Here is a 20,772-nt window from a genome sequence, read left to right on the forward strand (position 1 = left end):
GGGGCTTGGTGTGCATCACAGTGGTAGCTGGCCTAGCATGCAGGAGGCACTGGGTTCATGTCCTGCTGCTGCTAAACAAACTGAATGCAAACCAGATTCCTTGACGTGGTGACACATACCTGCAATCCTAGCACTTGGGAGGCTATGGCAGGGGGATTGTCACAAATTTGAGACCAGCCTGAGCCACATAGTAAATTCAATGCCAGACTCATATAGTGAGACTGTGTGTTCAAAAAAAAAAAAATATTTATAACCGAAAACTTGTTCTAAGAACAAATTTTTTAAGGATAAAAACATGTATGACAACAGAAAATAGAAGCTATCAAAGATTAAATCCAGGGAAGATGTTCTTGGGGGCTGGGAATGTAGCTCTTTGGTAGAATGTTTGCCTAGCATATGATGGTTCCATCCCCAGCTCCACATAAGTTAAATATGGGGGCACATACCTGCAATCTCACAACTTGAGAAGTGGAGGCAGGAAGATTCAAAATTCAAGGTCATCTTCAGCTACGAAGTTTGATGCCACACCAGGCATGGTGGCTCACACCTTCAGTCAGGAGGCAGAAGCAGGCAGGTCTCTGGGAGTTCGAGACCTGCCTGCTCTACATAGTGAGTTGCGGGCCAGTCAGGGCTGTATGGCAAAACCCTGTCTCAGAGTTTGAGGCCAGCTTGGGCTACACCCTTGTCTCCAAAAGAAAAAAAAAATACTGGCACTACATGTTTGAGGCTTGCCTGGGTAATATAGCAAGACCCTATCTCAAACTAAAAATTTGTAGAAGAGGTAGGGATTATCATTCAGTAGAAGAGTAGTTGTTTAGCATATGTGTAAATTTCTGGGTCCATTGCATAGCACTGCAAAAAAAGTACAAATATAAAATTGTGAACTATTAGTTTGTGTGTTTTATTTATTTTCAAGACAGAGGTCTCACTATATGGTCCTGACTGGTCTGGAACTCATCAGTATGGAGAACACAGAAATACCCAGTTCTCACCTCAAAGGGAATGAGTTTATTTTGGAGCCAAATACGAGTGGCCATGGCCCAGGAACAGATTTAGGTTAACCCAAATACAATATCCCAACATGATAACAGTTTCATGAAGCTTTTATAGTAACAGAACAAAGCCCTGTATCACATAATTTAAAAATAGTAAAGCTGGGCGTGGTGGCACACACCTTTAGTCCCAGCACTCAGGAGGCAGAGGCAGGCGGATCTCTGTGAGTTTGAGGCCAGCCTGGTCTACATAGCGAGCTCCAGGACAGCTGGGATTACAGGGAGACCCTGTCTTAAAAAAAAAAAAAAAAAAAAAAAAAAGGCCAAAATCATCATCATCTTGCAAAAATAACAGTAAAGAAAACTTGGTTTTTTTTATTTTCAAGGTTAATTTCTATTTTAAAATTATGTGTGATGTGTCTGTGTGGGGGTGTATGCACATTTGGGCATGTGTTCTGGAGCTCGGAAAAGGGCATCTGAGCTGGGGTTACAGGTGGTTGTAAACTGCCTGACATGAGGTGCTGGCAACCAAACCTAGGTCCTCTGTAAGAGCAATACACGCTCTTAACCAATGAGCCAGCTCCTGTATTTTTAATTTTTGTTTTTTATTTATTTTTATGTTTATGTGTTATATGTCTGCATGTAAGTGCACCCATGTTGTGCAAAGCCCAAGGAAGACAGAAGAGGGGGTTGGATCCCCTGGAACTAGAGTTACAGATGGTTGTTAGTCACCATGTGGGTGCTGGGAACCGAACCCAGGTCCTCTGTAAAAGCAGCCAGCGCCAACCACTGAGCCAACTCTCCGGCCCCCATAGCGCCTGTATTTGTGTGTGTGTGCACGCACACGCATGCCATATGTGTGTGGGTGCCTGCAGAGGTCAGAAGAGGACAACAGATCCCCTAGAGTTCCAGGCAGTTGTTAGCCACTCAAGATGGGTGTTGGAGCCTGGTGTGGTGGTGTATGCCTTTAATCCCAGCACTCAAGAGGCAGAGAAAGGCAGATCTCAGTGAGTTCAAGGCCAGCCTGGTCTACATAGTGAGCTCCAGGTCAGCTGCAGCTACAGGGACACTGTCTCAAAAAGACAAAAAAAAAAAAATTATCATTTTTATGTGTTAAATCAAATTTAATGAATCTCATCAGGACATCAGTTCAATTAAATTAACAGTGATTACCAATGTCTGAAGCTTATGGCCTTGGCCTTTTAAATACTTGTTGCCTATTATAGGTTTTTAAGATGGGTATTGGAAACTGAACTCTTTTATGTGTAACAATGTTTTGCCTGCATGCATGTAAGTGCACCATATGTGTGCAATGCCTGCAGAGGCTAGAAAAGGGATTCCCTGAAATTAGTTATGGACCACCTGTCATGTGGTCGCTGGGAACCAAACCAGGTTCTCTGCAAAAGCAGCCAATGCTCTTTAACTGCTGAGCCATCTCTCCAGCCCCTGGATCCTAGCCTTTAATATTTATGTGTAAGTGGATATTGACTATGAAGGTGAAAAGAGGTATTGAAAGGAGTGGGAGAGCAATAGGACACATACAATATGACAGCAGAAAGGCTATAGGGTGTAAGTGTACAAGAGGGGGCAGGGGGATGTGGGAGCAGAGGAGACTGGAGACGTGGCTCAGCAGTTTAGAGCATTTGCTGCTTTTGTAGAGGACCCAGGTTTGGTTCCCTGCACATGGAGTCCTAACAACTGCCGGTAAACATAGTTCCAGGGAGTCTGATGCCCTCTTCTAACCTCTGTGGGTATTGTATACATGTGGTGCACTTACATACATGTAAGCAATACATTCATATACATAGAATTAAAATTTCCAATATATATAATTTAAAAATATTTTAATTTTTAAAATTATTATTTTTTGGTCTTTTTGAGACAGGGTCTCCCTATAGCCCCAGCTGGCCTGGAACTCCTTATGTAGACTAGGCTGGCCTCGAACTCACAGAGATCTGCCTGCCTCTGCCTCTCGAGTGCTCGGGCTAAAGGTGTACACTAGCACGCCCGGCATTTTTTTTTTTTTTAATGTGTATGAGTGTATTGCCTGCATGTGTGTAAGTGCACCCATGTCATGCAATGCCCGCAGAGGGCGTCAGGTCCCCTGGAACTGGAGTTATGGGCAGTTGTTAGCTGCCATGTGGATGCTGGGAATTGAACCTGGGTCCTCTGCAAGAGCAGTCAGTGCTCTTAACCACTAAGCCATCTCTCCAGCCCCCTAATATACATATATATATATATGTGTGTGTGTGTGTGTGTGTATGTATATGTATGTATATATATATATATATTATACGTATAATTTTAAATTTTTTCTGTATGTGTGCCTGAGTGTACTGTCTACGTGGGTGCATGTGCCTGCTGATGCCAGAAGAGGACATCACATACGGTATGTATTCGTGTGTATGTGTGTGTGAAAAGCGTCAGTACAGGCAAGGCCTTGAGTACCACAAGGTGTGTGTGAAGGTCAGAGAACAATTTTTGGGACTGTGCTCACCTTTCACATTACTGAGGCAGGGTCTCTTGTTTATGGCTGAGCTGTGTACTCAGGCTAGAATTGGGTTATGCTCCCCTCTGCCTTCCATCTGGTCTAAGGAGTACTGGGTTTACAGATGTGCACCGCTGCCTTCGACTTTTTTGTTGTTATTGTTTTTAATACGGGGTCTCTCCGTAGCCTCAGCTGGCCTGAACTCGCTATGTAGACCTGGCTGGCCTCGAACTCACAGAGATCCACCTGCCTCTGCCTCCCAAGTGCTGGAACTAAAGGCCTGCGCCACCACGCCCTCCATGAACCCTCCAGAACCCACACTCCAGCTGCGCTGCGCTTTGCCTGGCTTCTGTTCTGGGAAGGACTAGTTATGAAGAAGAGGCTCGCGGACGCCTGCCTGTCTCCCGAGTGCTGGTACCTGTCTTTCCCGTTCCCGCTCTGACTGGGAAGCGGTACAGTCAGTGCCCGATCGAGAACACTAGCCTGAGGCCCCTTCCTCTCCCAGGGCGCCGTAACCCCTCCCCCCAGCCCCGGTGCGCTACCTGCACGAAGGCGCCTGCGTGCTGCGAGCCCCACCCTCGAGGTCACCTGTCAGAGCGCCCCGCCCACCTCTCCGCACACATGCGCACTGCGAGCCGCGGGGCGGTGCAGTCACGTGTAGGGCGCGAGCCACCTCCTCCCTGCGCGGCGCTTCCTGTAGCTGCGTTCGTCGCCGCCGGGGGCCACGGGGATCCCGGGCGGTACCGGGCTGGAGAAGGCCGGGGTTTGGTTCGGATCCGCCGCGAGGTATGCCGCGTGCCCGCTTCCCGGCCTGGGGAGTCCTGGGGGCGGCCGGGGAGATGGAAGCGGCTTGGCGGGGCCGCGCGGGTCCTACCGCAGGTCTCCGCGAGGGTGTGGGGAGCCCGGCGTCGCCCCTCCGCGCGGACTCGGCTGCCTCCCGGAGCCCGGGTTGACGCCCTGCGGGTCCCCTGAGTCACCGAAATCTGACACTTGGAGTAGCGGACGCCCGCCCCGGCCCACACCCAGCCAGCGTCGCAGCCCTGTTGAAGCCCTCTCCAGATCGGGGACCCCATCCGTTTCTCCATCTCCTCGCAGCCCCCCACGTCCCTCACCGACTTGCACAAGGCTCAGGGCCAAGTTTCCTGCACTATGCGCTCTCTCATTTCCTGTGCACCTTCCTTCTGCAACCGGCGATGCTTCGCACTGCTGTCATAGTAAAATCCAATCACCTTTAGCCATAAAGATTTTTATGTTTCACCCTTGCTCACATTTCTGTATCAGTTTACCATTTTCTGCCACGGTTTGGTTTATGTCCCAGTAGTGCCAAGCCTTGAATTTCCTGTGTAGGTTAAGCTATTTCTGACCTCAAACCATTATCAGTTTGGAATCGTACTCTTTCTCCCCAAACTTCTTCGTGACTTAGCACAGGCTTCACCAAGATGCCTTTTCTCTGTGTCCTGGATACAGACGACCTCTGGGCCCTCTGGGCCCCTTAAGGAGCTCTGTGGCAGTTAGCCCACGGACCTGTCTTCACCGAAGCGTTTCTTGAAGGCTGAGGTGGTGACAAATGAGTTTTTGCACCTCCTATGCCAGACCAGCTCTGTCACAGAGGACTGGTGGATGGCTTGTGAGGTCCTTCAGAGAATCTGAATAGTGAGTCAGGTGCACAGCCGTCCAAGGAAATTGTGACAATGAAACGTTATATATTTGTGGCGCCCAGTGCTTCCCACAGGCCACACACAGCTACTGAGCATTTGGAATGTCCCTGGTATGACTGAGGAGCTGAATTTTTAATTTTAATTACTTTAGCCTCATGTTGCTTCTGAATGGACGACAGTGTTTAAAGTGTTTCCAAATCCTTGTACCACTTTGCGCCTAGAGTTCCTTCTATGAACCTGCCTTCCAAGTTCAGTCAGTTAGTTCTGTAAGATGTTATGTACACCCCACTAAACTCCTCTGTTGACAAGTATTCCATAGTCTTCTGTCCTGTGCCAGTGCAATACTACTGCCTTGGGAATTCAGTAGCCACTCCTTAACACTGGTGGGCACATGTCTCATCATCTCCAGTCTGAGTCACTTCAACTTTACACCTGTTAGGTACCTAGCCTGATAAGATGCCAGGGCCAAGACCTCGGAAGAGCCCTAAGACCAGTGGTCAAGGTGTGGCAGCTGCCAAGCAGGTATGGACATGACCTTCACTCCTGAATCAGCTTTGGAGTACGGGGGTTGTCGCTAAACTGTGGGAAAATTGGGTCACGTATGTGTTTTCTTGTTAGTCCAGACTGAGCAATGCCTGTAAGTGGTGAAGCCCTTGGAGGGCTCTGACTAAAGCCTGTCATCTGGGAAAGGAGGCCTGACCTCCTCTCTTGGCCATTCACATGGTAGTATGAATAATGGGAATGTTTAAGAGATACCAACTTTTAGGTTGTTCTGATGAGACCTCCATGCTTTAACAGGTTCCTTACTTAGGGTCACAACCTTGCTGACCAGCCTAAGATGCCAGGACTTTAAGGCTGTAGCCAGTGGGAAAACTTTGCTGCCTAGGGACAAAGGGGCATGGCCAATGTGGGAGTCTGAAGAAGGTGTATCTTGCATATTTTATCCCTTTATTTCTTTAGGGACTAAGTCCTGAGAATCCTAGTGTATTTTTAGTGTCCTAAAGAAGCAGGTAAGCTGGGAGTGGTGGCCCACATCCATAATCCTAGCACTTAAGAGGCACAGGTAGGAGGATCAAAATTCATGCCCAGTGTGAACTACATAGCAAGTTCTAGGCCAGCCTGGACTGCAGAACAAGACCCTGCCTCAAAAAACAACAGACAGACAAACAAAAGCAGGTAAGGGATGAGTTGGAATACAGGGCATAGATGTCATCAGAATGTTTTAAATTCTGGTTTTGCTATCCAAGAGGTTTTCAGTTATTACTAGACAATGGGGTAAACTAGGACTCATATCTACCTAGAATAGTCAAAAAATAGACACAGAAAATAGAATTATGTTTACCAGAGGGTGAAAGAGGGAAAAATGGAGAGTTAGTGTTCAATAGGTACAGTCTGTCTTGACGGATAGTGGTGATGGTTGCACAGCAATAGGAATGTATGATGTCACTGAGCGTCACACTTAAAAATGGGTAGGCTTGCTGGGTGTGGTGTACATCTTTAATCGCAGCAGAGGCAGGTAAGTCTATGAATTCAAGGCCATCTTGGTCTACATAGCAAGTTCTACATAGTGAGAACTTGACTCAAAACAATTGTAGGATGACAGATTTCATATATGTGTTCTACTACAATTAAAAGTGCGGTATGTGGGACTGGAGAGATGGCTCAGCACTGATCGCTCTTACAGAAGACCCAGGTTCAACTCTCAGCACCCACATGTCATCTAACAGCTGTCTGTAACTCCAGTTCCAGGGGTTTTGACACCTTCTTCTGACCTCCACAGGCATTGCACAACACAGGTGCATTTACATACATGCAGGCAGTACACTCACACACACACCACACACACGCATGCACATGTACACACAAAAGTTCAGTGTGCATGCCTATAGCCCCAGCACTAGGGAGGTTGAAACAGGAGGATTGTGGGTTCAAGGCCAACCTAGGTTATACAATAAAAGCATGTTTCAAATATTCCTACCCCCCTAAAAAAAGATGAGGTGGGAGAATTGCATCTGTGAGAGAATTGTGAGAATTAACTAGTATAATCATGAACTATGTTCAGTGTAGTACCCAGTACTGTTATTGTTAGTAATAATAGTGGCAGTGTAGTCTTACTGGGTTCTTTAAAGAATTCTCCATGTTTGAGGCCTGTTTTCCTATCTGGGCCTCAGAGTGAAGGAGCCCCAGCTGAGAGCCCCAAGTCAGCCTCTGCTCTACTCTTCTTCATTGTGTGATACCATTCATTCTCATTTATATTTGTTATCTTTCTGTCTCTCTAGTGCTGGGGATGTGGGGACGGAACCTGGGGTGCTTTACTGAACTAAAATCCCCAGACCTTTTTGGCTTTTTTATTTGACACGGGGTCTATTAAAATTTCCTAGGCTGACCTCGGACCTAACTGTGTAGTTCAAGTAGGCTTTGAACTTGTGGTTCTGTCTCAGTCTCCTCAAGTGCTGGGATAACAGCATGTGCCACCACACCTAATTTCATTATGTGTCTTTTTGAGTCAGGGTCTCATGTAGCCCACGTTGGCCTTGAACTCCTGATCATCCTGCCTCCCACCTCCCAAGTGCTTGGATTACATGCATGTACCACTATACCAGGCTTCATTATGTAATTCTTTTTGTTGTTGTTTATTTTTTGAGATGGTCTTGCTATATAGCCCTAGCTAGCCTAGAACTCTATGAAGGCCACATTAGCCTTGAACTTGTAATAATTCTCCTGCCTGTGCCCTCCAGGTGCTGGCTCATTATATAATTTTTTAAAAAAGGTTTATTTTTACCAGGTATACTCCTTTAATCTCAGAACTCAGGCAGCAGAGGCAAGCAGTACTCTATGGTCAACCTGGTCTACATAGTGAGTTCCAGGGTAGCCAGGATACATAGCGAGACCTTGTCTCAAAACAAACAAAAAGATTTATTTTTAACTTTATATATGTGTTTGCCTGGGTGAGGGCGCTCCTGGAAACCAGAAGAGGGCATCAGATCCCCTGGAGCCAGAGTTAGGAACAGGTGGTTGTGAACTGGGTGCTGGTATGGGTGCTAGGACCTGAACTTGGGTCTTCTGGAAGAGCAGGACACACTCAATCACTGAGCCTTCTCTCTCTAGCCCCCATTATGTGATTCTTAAGGACCCTTTTCTATTCTCAGCTGGGGCTTTTTGTGGAGTTCAACCCTGAGGACGTGCTGCTGGGGATGGATGAGACTGAAGATGATGGGGACCTGGAGGCTGAGCTGTTGGCCCTCACTGGGGAAGTAGAGAGCACAGGCAGGAAGTCAGCACCCAAGGGGCAGGGTGAGTTTTCACCCCAGGCTGGTGTCGGCCCATGGTAGAGGTCCTTGCTATATAAACTAGAGGAGTCGGTCAGCCAGACCCATGGTCCATTTGCTACTCATGTCCCTTCTGTAGCTTAGCCACAAAGTTCCTTATGTACCTATGTATGGAGCTCTCTCCCCCTACGGAGAAGTCTGATTCTGCCTAACTCAAGTCACTAGTGTTAGCCTTACCTAGAGCCCAGCATATAGCAGGAGCCCAGTTAGCACAGTCAGAATGGGGCACATTGCAGGTGAATAGAAATTATATCAAATGAATAAGTGAAATCTCTCTCCATATCTTGGAGGAGGGCAGAGATCTGGGCTCAGATCAAGGGGTCTGAGTATTCCTTTTTTTTTTTTTTTTTCTTTTTGAGGCAGGGTCTCCCTGTAGCCCCAGCTGTCCTGGAACTCACTGTGTAGACCAGGCTGGCCTCAAACTCACAAAGATCAGCCTGCCTCTGCCTCCCGAGTGCTGGGATTAAAGGTGGGTGCCACCATGCCTGGCTCGTGAATATTCCTTTCTTCTAACTAGGAACCCTCAATCTCTTCTGTATGTCCTTGACCTGAGTTTAATGACATGACTGGACAGGGGCTCACTTCTCTGGCCCTGCTTTGGGGTTAGACAAGCCTAGAGTTGAATATTTGCCATTTATTAAAATTTCAATGTTAGGGAAATGGATATTGGTGCTTCCCAATTTATTCAGTATGGAAAATGAGGATAAAATTATTCATATTTAAGATATATGAAACTCAAGTAGATGTTAAAACCATTTACAGATGTGAAAGGCAGATGGACATGTTGAACTACAGGCAGAAATGCAGGGCGAGAAGCAGCTTGTTTGCTGCTTATTGCTTGTTGGAGGCCCCAAGAAGGTGTTCGTGACAAGGGTCTTTTGAGCTGGGTCATAAAAGAATGCTTTTCTGGGTGGGACTCTGCTGTGGAAGGAAAGCAGGATTTTTGCCCGGGATATCTACCAATATAATGACTTGAAGACCCTCCCTATTTTTGTCCAGGACCTTATTTGAGTTGGCCTTATGGTCTCTGACTATTTTTCCCCAGCCCCGCTGCCCATGGCCCATATCGAGAAATTGGCAGCAGACTGTATGCGAGATGTAGAAGAGGAGGAGGAGGAGGAGGAAGGGCTGGAGGAAGATGCAGATCTGCTGGTGTGTTTGCCAAGCTGGTGTCCAGGGATCACATTCAGGAGAGGTGGAGGCGGGGGTTTGTCTGTGCCCAGATGCATGAGTGCCCTGCCCCTCCCAGGCCTGTTCTTAGGGATGTACAGTATAAGACTTGTCTCTTTTGACTTCTGGTCTGAACTTTCTGGTTGGGAATTCTCAGATCTGAAGTCTTCATGGTTTCAAGGCCTTCCTTGGTCAGATTAAAGAAATGGTTTACTAAAAAGGACTAAGCCCAAGTATTGACATTGAAAAATACTGCTGGGGAAGAGGATCTTTTTCCTGTCATGAGTGTGACCTTGAGGCACCCAAAGTTCTGGACTGTCTCCCTAGACAGAGCTGCAGGAGGTCCTGGGTGTGGATGAGGATGCTGAGCTGCTAGATGGCAGTGAAGCAGCAAGTCCAGACTTGTCTGAAGAGGAGAAGGCACAGGAGAGCTCTGAACAACCTGTAGTGCAGGGAGCCCTCCTAAATGCTGCGGTCCCAGCGGCTCAGGTAGGTTCTCCAGGAGGGCCCTGTGTGCCTTTGATGCTCTTGTGTGTCCATTATAGCATGCATGTAGCATGGCTTGCACAGCAAGGTTGCTGAGTAACTCCAGCAGCTACCCGAAACAGAAAGCAAGCATGAGACTCCCCCATGGCTGGCTGACCTCAGAGGCCTCTCTGTTCCAGACCATCCCCAGACAACATTTCCTGGTCTCCACTGATATGGGGCCTGTGTTTGCCTGACATGGCTTCTGGCCTCTCTAGCGGGTCTTTACCTCACACCCTGGGGGTTTAGGCACCTCTTTCTCCAGAGTCCTAGAGATCCATCTTCTGGGGTAGCTTCCTCACAGGGAGAGAATGGCAAGGGCCTAGCTGGCTGTGGAGTGGCCCAGCCCTGAGCTGAAGTATCTGCAGGCTGGAGGGCCTCGGGGGCTGCAGGCTTTGCTGGAGGGAAGGATCCACAACTACAGGGAAGCCGCAGCCTGTGCCAAGGAAGCAGGTGAAGCTGCCAAAGCCCGGCGCTGTGAGCGAGGCCTGAAGGTGAGTCAGGTCATCTGTAGAGGACTGGGGGGGCAGGACTGGGGGTAAGGTGGCAATTAAGGGGCGGCCATGCGCAAGCCTGAGGGACGTGGCAGATCGGAAGCCTGTCTTCCAGCAGGCCCAGCCAGCGGCTTGAGTCTCTAGACTGGTTCTCTCTCTCAGACTCTGGAGTCACAGCTCGCTACTGTGAGGAAAGGCAGGAAGATCAATGAGGATGAGATTCCACCTCCAGTGGCCTTGGGAAAGAGGTCCCCACCCCCTGAGGAAACTGCCAGCAGGAGCCCTGAGACAGACTCTGCAGCTTCCCCTGCCATGGAGACAGGTGTCTGAAGACATCCAGATCCTGATCTGGTTCCCATAGCCTGCCTCCCTACCTGCCTGCCCATTATCCCAAGAGGTCCTCAGACTACTGGGTTTATGGGCTCTTGGGACTTTGTCCTTTGACCCTCAAGCCCTCCCTGGGGACCTTTTATTTCCTGTAGACAATCCCTTGCAACCTGAGACCAGTCTCCCAGGCAGCTCTGCCATTGCTGCCCTGCCAGATTCAGACTCAGACCCACGGGCCTTGCTGTTGACCCGACAGAGAGAGTACAAAGTGGCTGCTCTCAGTGCCAAGCGGACTGGAGATATAGACCATGCCAGGGAGCTCATGAAGATTGGGAAGGTATGACATACAGCTCTCACTTTACAGATAGGGAAGCAGGGGTTCAGAGAAAGAACCAAACAGCATGTGGGTAAGACTGGCCTGATGGGAACTTGTTGCAGGCCAGGCTCTTGAGGCTCTGTGGCTGATGCCCATAACTGCTCTTCTCCTGCAGAGATTTAGTGCTGTCCTGGAGGCCCTGGAGAAGGGACAGCCTGTGGATCTGAGTGCCATGCCCCCAGCACCTGAAGGTTAGTAGGATGATGGGGGCATCTGCTTAGGTTGGGATTAGGGAGAACTGAGAGTTGTAGAGCTGGCCAGGCATTCTGCCTAACCTACTTCTCTGGGTCCCCAGATCTGAAGACCTTCCCACAAGCTTCCAAGGCTCCTACAGCAACTCCAGTCCTATCTCCAGCACTGGAGCGAGTACAGCCCTTGATGGCCCCTGACATCCCAGCCACCCTAGGTAGGACTTAAGACAGTGGGACAGGGAGTGGGGATCTGGGGAGGTACTGGCAAAGCTGATGGTCTCTTTTTACTCCCTTCACAGTGGCCCCTGCAGAGCCACAAACAGTACTGGATGCCTTGCAGCGAAGGCTAGACAAGTACCAAGAGGCAGGCCATCAGGCTCGGGCCAGTGGGAATGAGCGCAAGGCCAGGATGCACGAACGCATTGCCAAGGTGAGCCCACAGCCATGCAGCCCCTGCCTTGTGCTGGCCTGTTCTTGGCTGCTTTTCCACCAGCCCTGGTGTTTGAGTCTTTGTCTGTCTCTGAACTCTTGCTGTCTCAGGACCCCTTTTCTTGTAGGGCTGTTTTCCTTCCCTGTCTTCTTTCCCTGCCTGTCTGTCTGTCTGTCATGGGGAGCATGGAGCCTGTAGACTACAGTCCACCTGAGGACTCTTCCTTTCTTCCCGTGTAGCAATATCAGGATGCTATTCGAGCTCATCGAGCAGGACGGAAAGTGGACTTTGCTGAGTTACCTGTTCCTCCAGGTGGGTGGGGCTTAGCCTAGGGGGCCCTATGAGGTGTTTGAGCAAGAAGGGAGGGAGGAAGAAATTTGTGTATGTTTCTACCCTGTGGGAATTACCCATCCCAGCCATCTGAAGGCAGAGCCAGATAAGACCCACAGCAACCTCACATGTCCCTCAAGCTACCACCTTGCCCCTCTCTGTTCTGTCTCTCTTCACAGGATTTCCCCCCATCCCTGGCCTGGAGCCCACTAAGGGTACCGAGGAGGATTTAGTGCCAGCGCCTTTGGCAGCTGCCCAGAAACTGACCTCAGAAGATACAGCCCTGGGAGACGAAGATGAGAATGAGGAGGTTTGGCTAAGGGTCCAAAAATTCAGGCCTTGGTAGGGGGAAACAGCAGATAATGAATAAACCCAGAACCCATTGTGGTATTAACAGCCCTAGTGACAACAATACATTTTAGAGAAACACTTGGCCAGAGGCGGATATTTCTGACCCCAGTGTGCAGGTTCATTCTCCATTACTGTGGCATCTCCTGTTAGGAGGGTTAGACCAGAGAGCTTTTGACGCTTATAGCATTGAGTTGTAGGACTCAGGAGGTGAAGCCATTCAGCTGAGGTCACATAGTGAATAGGTACATTGGGGAAATAGTCTGGGGGCTACCATAGCCAGGATGGGAACAGTCCTCTGTGATAGCCTCCTTACTGGGTACCTGCAGAGTGACATCCCAGCACAGGCCCCAGTAGCCAAGAAACCAGTGCAGCCTCCAGTCCCTCCATCCCATCTTCTGCCTGAGCTCAAGGCTTCAAGTTCTAAGGAGTCACTGAGTCCAACAGGTGAGTTGGGGGCAAGCAGGTTGTAGGAGTGGAGATCTAGTAAGACAGGCATTACCCTAATCATTGGCTTTCTCTCTTTAGCTCGGGAGCAGCTGGCTCTCTTGGAGGCTCGGAAACTCCAGTACCAACGAGCAGCCCTTCAAGCCAAGCGCAGGCAGGACTTGGAGCAGGCCAAATCCCATCTGCGAGTGGCTAAATGTCTTGAGGCCCAGATCATCCAGGCCCGAGCAGGCCAAACTGTTGACCTCTCTAAGGTGACTCCCACTTAGTTAAGCACAAGACTGCTTCAGGCATGGAGGTGGGAGCAAGCTTCACAGGGCCATGAACTGTGGTGGCTTCTGGAAGGAGGTGGGGCTTCTATAGAATGGTGACAGCAGATAAAGAGCCTTTTGCTTATGCCTCTCTCCCTTCTTATGGCCTGGAGAGAGTGCATTAGGGAGAGACCCTAGAGGAAAGGAAGGTGGGTTGCCTGTGGTCAGAGATGGCAAGGCAGGCCAAGGCCAGTAGAAGCAGCTGGGGTAGAATGGGAGGCTGGGAGTGCCCATCACTGGAGGTTAGTAAGTTGAGAAATAAGTTTAGCATGGCTTCTTGTATTTGCTGGACTCAGTAGAGGAGTAATCTGACTCTTGGGGCCCGAGGGGGCCTTATGATCTGGATAGGTGCCTTCACCCTTGACGGATGAAGAGGGTGACTTCATCCTCATTCACCACGAGGACCTGCGACTCTCCCAGAAGGCAGAAGAGGTGTATGCCCAGCTACAAAAAATACTCCTAGAGCAGCATGAGGTCAGTAGGCTGTTGTCTCATTATTCTCCTTTGGAGCCCCCAGCCTCCCTGGAGAAAGGCATGGGACTTGGAGCAGGCAAGTGTGGGTTTGGAATCTAGTTCTTTTACTTAGGGGCTGTGTGACCTTGTGCAAGGCAGTTCCCTCTCCAAACCACCCTTCCCTCATCTGTAAAATAAAATGATACCATTCTTTCTATGGTTAGGATGTTTGAACAACAGTGAAGGAATGGATTTTGTGGGAGGGGATTGATCTGAATTGCTGCCTGTTCTGGGAATACTGTCTTTTGAAGCGATGTGCTTGCTTGAGTTTGTGGGGATTTTGTTTTGTTTTGCGGGGATGGTGTTTTTTTCTCTAGACAGGTCTTACTAAATACACTAGCAGGTACTCACTATGGACCTTCAAACTCATGATCCTTCTGCTCCAGCTTTCTAAATTCTGGGGTTACAGGCAGCACCACTACAACCAGATTAATTATTGAAGGAAAGAGTTTGCTAAATGGATTTTGGGGAATGGCTGTCCTAAGAGGAAATGGTGAAAATATAGGTGAAGCCAGGCATGGTGGATGATACATGCCTGCAAATACCAGCACTTGGGAGGGTGAGACAGGAGAATTGCTGTGAGTTGTTAAGCCTGGGTTATACAGCTGAGACCCAGTATCAAACTAAAAAATAAACAAACATGCTGGGCATGGTGGCGCGTGCCTTTAATCCCAGCACTCGGGAGGCAGAGGCAGGCAGATCTCTGTGAGTTCAAGGCCAGCCTGGTCTACATAGTGAGTTCCAGGTCAGCTGGGGCTACAGGGAGACCCTGTCTCAAAAAGACCAAAAAAAAAAAAAAAAAAAAAAATTAGCAGGAAAGTGTGCTGGGCCTTAGGAAGAGTGCCCTGGGAGCACTGTTACAGGAGGTGAGGTTACTCACAACTGTTTAGCACTTCGAGAGGTCAGGCCTTGACTGCTGCTCTGGCTCTGGAGTCACTCTAGGCCTCTGTTTTTAGAAGTGCTTGCTGTTCTCCAAGCAGTTCATGCACCAGGGCAATGTGGTTGAGACTACCCGGTAAGTACCAAGGCTGCCGGGGCTTGTGGGGCAGGGAACAGAGAACAAGTCTGACCTTGCTGCTGTTGGTAATACCTATCCCTGGCAGGTTTGAGAAGCTTGCTCAGGACCGCAAGAAACAGCTTGAGATCCTGCAACTGGCCTGGGCCCAGGGTGTTGATCCTCCCAGCCACCACTTTGAATTGAAGACATTTCAGACTGTGAGGTGCCAAAGCCTAAGGGAAACTGGCTCTCTTCAGGGTAGGGCAAAAGGTTGAGAGTGGAGCCTGGAGACTCTTTTGTAAGACTTCCCAGTGCTGTGGGTACTGGAGTGGTGGAGGAGGAGGTGTGCCTACAGAGAGGAGCTTAGAGCTGTGGTGACTATGGAAATAGCTCTGGACCAAGAGACCAAAGACTGCTGCATTGCTTCCTGGGCACTGTGCTGGCCCACCACTCAGCTGGGTAGACAGGCTCTAGAAGGTGGGGCCTTGTTCTGATACTGTTTTGTTCTGCAATCTGCATTCTTGTCTGTAGGATCTTCTCAGAACTCAATAGCACAGAAATGCATCTGATCATCGTCAGGGGAATGAACCTCCCAGCCCCTCCAGGTAACCCCTAAAGATTATGGAGGCTCGTCTAAACATTCTACTTGGTGCTTGGTCACCAGCCTCTGACTGTGCTCTCTGACCTGACTCCCTTTTCTCCTCCCAGGGGTTACTCCTGATGACCTGGATGCTTTTGTACGGTTTGAGTTCCACTACCCTAATTCGGTGAGGCTCCTCTGAACCCCAGGACTCATTTAATTTCCCTCCATCCTTGAGCAGCCTGGCCACAGGAAGGAGTTGAAGACCCTCTGGCCTGTTTCCTACAGGAGTTACTTTCCTTATCACTGACTTGGCCCAAAGTTCCTGCACCTGAAAACTTTATTTTTTGAGCCATCCTAATTTCTCCTTTCTCTCTGCTGTAGGACCAGGCTCAAAAAAGCAAAACAGCCGTAGTAAAGAACACAAACTCTCCAGGTGAGTGACATACAAGACCCCTTTTCCCTTTTCCATGTGAACATCACTCTTGCCAAAGAGTTTTAACACCTGTCTTACTTGGCCCACTCAACTCAAAAAATAAATGCTGGTGTTTGTAACGCTTCTCTTACGTAAATGGGAAAACTGAGGCTTGGGGTTGGAGAGATTGCTCTGTGGTTTGAAGCTCATACAGCTCTTTCAAGGGACCTGAGTTCAATTCCCAACACCCATATCAGGCAGCACATGACCTCCTATATAACTAGCTCCAGGGGGATCCAGTGTCTCTGGCCTCCATGGATACTTGCACTCAAGTGCACACATCTCCTCCTATACATAATAATAAAACCCACAAAAACTGGCTTGAGGCTAGGTGAGGTAACTAGCTTGAGGCTAGGTGAGGTAACTAGCTTGCTTAGGGCTTCATAGCAAGGTAGAGCTAAAAATAGGACTTGAAGACTGGGCCTGTTGCTCACATCTGTAATGCCAGTGCTTGGGAGGCAGAAGCATAAGGAACTGCAGATTGAGGCCGGCATGGTCTATATAGTGAGCTCCAGGCCAGCCAAGCGTACATAATGAGGCCCTGTTGTTTTTAAAACAAGGGAGGGGCTGAATCCAGGAATCCTTATTCCAGATTCCAAGAATGTGTGTCTCAGGACATCAAAACTTTTTAGTCAGAACCTACATGCTCTGCCTGCCTCTGGTGGCCGACACCCTGAATTGCAGGCAGAGATTCGGAGGAAGCCTGCCCTGGACTTCCGTTTCTACTTCCTTAGGAGCTCCAGTCTCCTCTTTACCTTCTCCCTCCTTTGCAGAATTTGAACAAGTCTTCAAACTAAACATCAATAGAAATCACCGGGGCTTCAGGAGGGTGATCCAGAGCAAAGGAATCAAGTTTGAGATCTTCCACAAAGGGTGAGGGCCCTGTCAATCCCCCTGGCAAGGTGGGAAGGGAAGGAATGGTAGGTAGCTTGATGGTAGGTCTGTCCCTGCCTGCCCCCCTACCACTATTTTCTTGCATTGGACTCAGTTTATTCTTGCCCTCCCTGCCCATTCTAATCCTCTGTTGCCTTTTGTCTCCCCAGATCCTTCTTCAGAAGTGACAAGCTGGTTGGCACAGCACACCTGAAATTAGAAAGGCTGGAGAATGAGTGTGAGATCAGAGAGATCATGGAGGTGGGGCCCAGGGAGTGGTAAGAGGAGAGCCAGTATTCATGGAGCCCTACTGAGGGTTCTATGCCCATAGCTTAAAATTGTCTGAAGTATGCTTTGGAATAGGTGGTTTCCCTGTCATAGATGGATGCGGTTAAGATTATCTAAGAAACTAGGTGTGGTGGAGTACACCTTTGATCCCTCTCCACTTGGGAGGCAGAGGCAGCAGCAGGGCCTATCTCTGCGAGTTCAAGGCTAGCCTGATCTGAGTTCTGGGCAGCCAGGAGATCCTGTCTCCAGAAAAAAAAAAAAAGGTCTGAGAAACTTTCAGAGTCAGCCAGATGGGAAGTAGCCACACTTTTTCCATAGCCCTGGGGACTATTCAAGTTCCTCAAAGACCCTTGAGGATTCTGACCATGGCATACAGATTCCTCTGTATCTAGGGCTAGGCTGGCAGCACGAGAAAGTGAAAAAGCTGGATATGGTATTTCTGGATCAGCGACCCACGTGCCTGTACTCTGTGCCTAGGACATTGGGCCCTAGATAGCTCCTTAGGCTTCCATGGACTTCACAGGACTGTACAAGCAGATGATCTGTAAGAGCTTGCTTCTGACAGATAGGGAACAAGGCAGAGGGAAAGGGGACTTGTTAGTCCTTGGCAGAGCCAGGTCCAGAGCTGATGCTGCTTTTGGAGACTGAAGCTCGCCCTGCCTGCTGTTCTGGAGGAGGACTGTTACTGGCTCTACTAAGGGTGGTCGAAATCCTCTGGCCTGTTGCAGTGCTTTGTGTTCTGTCGCCTTACCTGTCCAGAAGGAGGATATGCCCTGGGTGTGGGAAGGAACCCTTGGCTTGGTTCCTTCTCTGGAACCAGATGCTACTAGTCATCTTCTGTGGGCCACCTGAAGTGAGGGTCTGTCTGGGCTCGGGTTCAGGCTGCCCCCTTGAAGCCAGTATTTGTTCTAGGAATTACCATGATGATTGAGCACAGGACTGAGTAGAACTCTAGGTTTCTTATTTCTTCAGAGCACTGATGCTCATCTAGATTTTAGGTTACTTGTTTACAGACTTAGCAAGCAGTCCACTCCTTCCCACGCTGCAGGAGGGGGGCTGTCCTGATGACACATTTGTTAGCAGCTAGAATGCCTCAGTTTTTCTTGTTCCTTTTCTGGGACCTTCTGGACCTGGCTGCCTCATCCTGTCCCCTTAGTTACTGTCTCTTTGTTTGCCACAGGTCCTGGATGGAAGAAAGCCCACTGGGGGGAAGCTGGAGGTGAAGGTGAGACTGCGGGAGCCTTTGAGTGGCCAGGATGTGCAGGTTGTCACGGAGAACTGGCTGGTCCTGGAGCCGAGGAACATGTGAGGTGAGCAGCTCTCTCAGCCCCAGTCTTCTGTCTCCCTACCCTCTGCCAGGACCCAAAAGAGACCCTTCTTAGTTCATTTCTGGGGAGAAAGCCTTTAATTTTCTCATTTGTAAAGAAGACCAAAGGCAGAACTATTGGGACAGGCTCCTAAGCCGAGTTCCGAGAATTCCTCGATAGACTTGGGAAGGAAAGGTAACCTTTCAGAAACCTTCAGGAAAGCCTTCTGAAGTCCAGTGACTTCTAAGATAGTTTAGGTTGACTTGTGCTTTTGCCCTGTGCAACAGGTAGTCCGCCCTGGGAGGGAACTGGGCAGCTGTGATGTGCACCAGCTCACTTCCCAGCATTGCTGACTGCAAGAGCCTTTGTACTTAAGAGAGATGCTGTTACACAAGCGCCAAAGACCTGCTGAACTAACCATGGCCTGGGCTTTCCTCTCGCTGCCTCTCCTGGGCCTCCAGTGAAGCAGGCTAGATCCCAAGAGCTTCTCTCCCAGCCTCCCACTCTCCAAAGTGTGAGCGAAGACCAGGATACCCTCCTTACTCTATGCCATAGAATCCTGCCACTTAACCTCATAATGATGGTGTACAACTTTCCCCAGTCCCAGTAGCACCATTTCTGAATGTGCCTTTCAAAGATGTTAACTGTAAGGGATGGGAGAACTCGAGAGTGATTGGGCCTTCTCTGCTTAGAGCAGGGACAGGGTTCTGTGACTCCAGTTCTTAATGGCAGCTCAGCCATTTCCCCCTTGCCTGTGCCTTTGTTCTTGACCGCTGCTGCCCTAGCCTTCCTGCTTCCCAGAGGACTTGGTAACAGGAAAGTTACTTTGGTACTGCTTGGTGGGAAGTAAGGGGAAGGTTGTGTCTTGGTTTTGGTCCATGTACCTAGGATGAAAGACTGTTAACTAGGGAGAGAAAAGAAAAAGAAAAGAAAAGAAGAAGGAAGGAAGGAAAGAAAGAAAGAAAGAAAGAAAGAAAGAAAGAAAGAAAGAAAGAAAGAAAGAAAGAAAGAAAGGAAAGAGAGAAAGAGAGAAAGAAAGAGAGAGAGAAAGAAAGAGAGAGAAAGAAAGGAAAGAAAAAGAGAGAAAGAAAAAAAAAAAGAAGAAAGAAAGAAAAAAATATATGTAAGTTTTATGTAGCCATTTTTATTTAAGATACTAGGTCTAATTCACTATAGGGATTTTATACTCTAAACACAGTGTTAACCATCAAAGTCTTTAAAAGCCCTGTTCCTTGTCATTTAAAAAACCCAAAATAGCAGCACTGTGGCTATGGCTTCCTCCCCTGAGGCCTGTCTTTGACCTGATCTAATCCCCGTTTTGTCCATTCTGTAGCTTTTTGTGGTGAATGAGTGGAAATGAAGGGACATGAAGTTGCAACAGGGTTAATACTCAAAATGGCAGTTCTCTGTATTTCATAGAAATCAGTACTCTAGCTTTTTCCCTCTATTTTATTTTAAAAATTTATTTTTGGGTACTGCGTATAAGTAAATGCACAATGTGCATGCGATGCCCACGGACGCCAGAAGAGGGCATTGGACCCCTTAGAACTGGAATTATGGAGGATGGTTATTAGCTATCATATGGGTGCTGGGAACCAAACCCAGATCCTTTGCAAGAGCAGTCAGTACTCTTAACCACTGCACCATCTCGCCAGCCCCATTCCTGTTAAAGCATTGAGTGCAACAAAGTACTCGAGATTTTTATTTTTTATTTTCTTTGTGTGTGGTATGGGGGTTTTGTTGTTGCTGTTGTAGGAGACAGGGTGTCACTCTGTAGTCCAGGCTGTCTTGGAATTTTCTGTGTAGTCCATGCTGGTCTTGAACTCCTGCTTCAGCCTCCCTTGTGCTGGGATTACAGGCATGAGCCACCATGCCTAGCTTCCTCAAGATTATTTTTAAAGGCTCTACGTGAAGCAAATACATTCAGCTTACTGATCACTATAGTATTGCATAAGCACAGCTCAGGGAGTGAGCTCTTGTTTATCTGTTGGTGTAACAGGGCTGGACCATGCTTCCCTGCCCTTAAGAGCCAATCAAAAATTTTAATGACAACAGAAACTACAGACAAGTGATTTTCCCAAGAGCTGTCTGGCCAGTCTTACCTATAAGATGTAAGCTACCAATACTTCTACAGAAATGAGATTTAACAAGTTGGGCCAGTGAGATGGCTAAATGGGTAAAGGTGCTTGTTGCCAAGCTTGACGACCTGAGTTCAATCTGGGACTCACATGGTGGAAGGGGAGAGCTGACTTCTGCAAGCTGTCTGTCCTCTGACCTCCACCTGAGACATACAACACAAATAAATGTAAAAGACTAAACAATT

General features: G+C 48.6%; 1 protein-coding gene across 2 annotated transcripts in view; it reads left to right on the plus strand.

Moving 5' to 3' along the window:
* The first annotated feature begins 4,135 nt into the window (after nt 1-4,135).
* The window catches only part of Cc2d1b (coiled-coil and C2 domain containing 1B), a 33,573-nt gene continuing 16,936 nt past the window's right edge, over nt 4,136-20,772 (plus strand). The window contains exons 1-25 of one of the 2 annotated variants that reach the window (XM_008828434.3): nt 4,136-4,266; nt 5,578-5,660; nt 8,288-8,432; nt 9,513-9,619; nt 9,965-10,126; nt 10,531-10,656; nt 10,819-10,978; nt 11,139-11,320; nt 11,475-11,550; nt 11,655-11,765; nt 11,850-11,980; nt 12,220-12,292; nt 12,490-12,620; nt 12,988-13,105; nt 13,187-13,359; nt 13,765-13,890; nt 14,886-14,944; nt 15,033-15,149; nt 15,458-15,531; nt 15,635-15,693; nt 15,891-15,942; nt 16,755-16,854; nt 17,025-17,115; nt 18,323-18,452; nt 18,737-19,463. In XM_008828434.3, coding sequence (XP_008826656.1) covers nt 5,595-5,660; nt 8,288-8,432; nt 9,513-9,619; nt 9,965-10,126; nt 10,531-10,656; nt 10,819-10,978; nt 11,139-11,320; nt 11,475-11,550; nt 11,655-11,765; nt 11,850-11,980; nt 12,220-12,292; nt 12,490-12,620; nt 12,988-13,105; nt 13,187-13,359; nt 13,765-13,890; nt 14,886-14,944; nt 15,033-15,149; nt 15,458-15,531; nt 15,635-15,693; nt 15,891-15,942; nt 16,755-16,854; nt 17,025-17,115; nt 18,323-18,451 — 2,568 coding nt within the window. In that variant the 5' untranslated portion in view covers nt 4,136-4,266; nt 5,578-5,594 and the 3' untranslated portion in view covers nt 18,452; nt 18,737-19,463. Of the gene's footprint in view, nt 4,267-5,577; nt 5,661-8,287; nt 8,433-9,512; nt 9,620-9,964; nt 10,127-10,530; nt 10,657-10,818; nt 10,979-11,138; nt 11,321-11,474; nt 11,551-11,654; nt 11,766-11,849; nt 11,981-12,219; nt 12,293-12,489; nt 12,621-12,987; nt 13,106-13,186; nt 13,360-13,764; nt 13,891-14,885; nt 14,945-15,032; nt 15,150-15,457; nt 15,532-15,634; nt 15,694-15,890; nt 15,943-16,754; nt 16,855-17,024; nt 17,116-18,322; nt 18,453-18,736; nt 19,464-20,772 lie in introns of those variants that run through there. The other variant, XM_017796988.2, reaches the window with a different exon arrangement.

Source organism: Nannospalax galili, unplaced genomic scaffold, assembly GCF_000622305.1.
Source record: "Nannospalax galili isolate Female #2095 unplaced genomic scaffold, S.galili_v1.0 scaffold713, whole genome shotgun sequence".
NCBI classification, from domain to species: Eukaryota; Metazoa; Chordata; class Mammalia; order Rodentia; family Spalacidae; genus Nannospalax; species Nannospalax galili.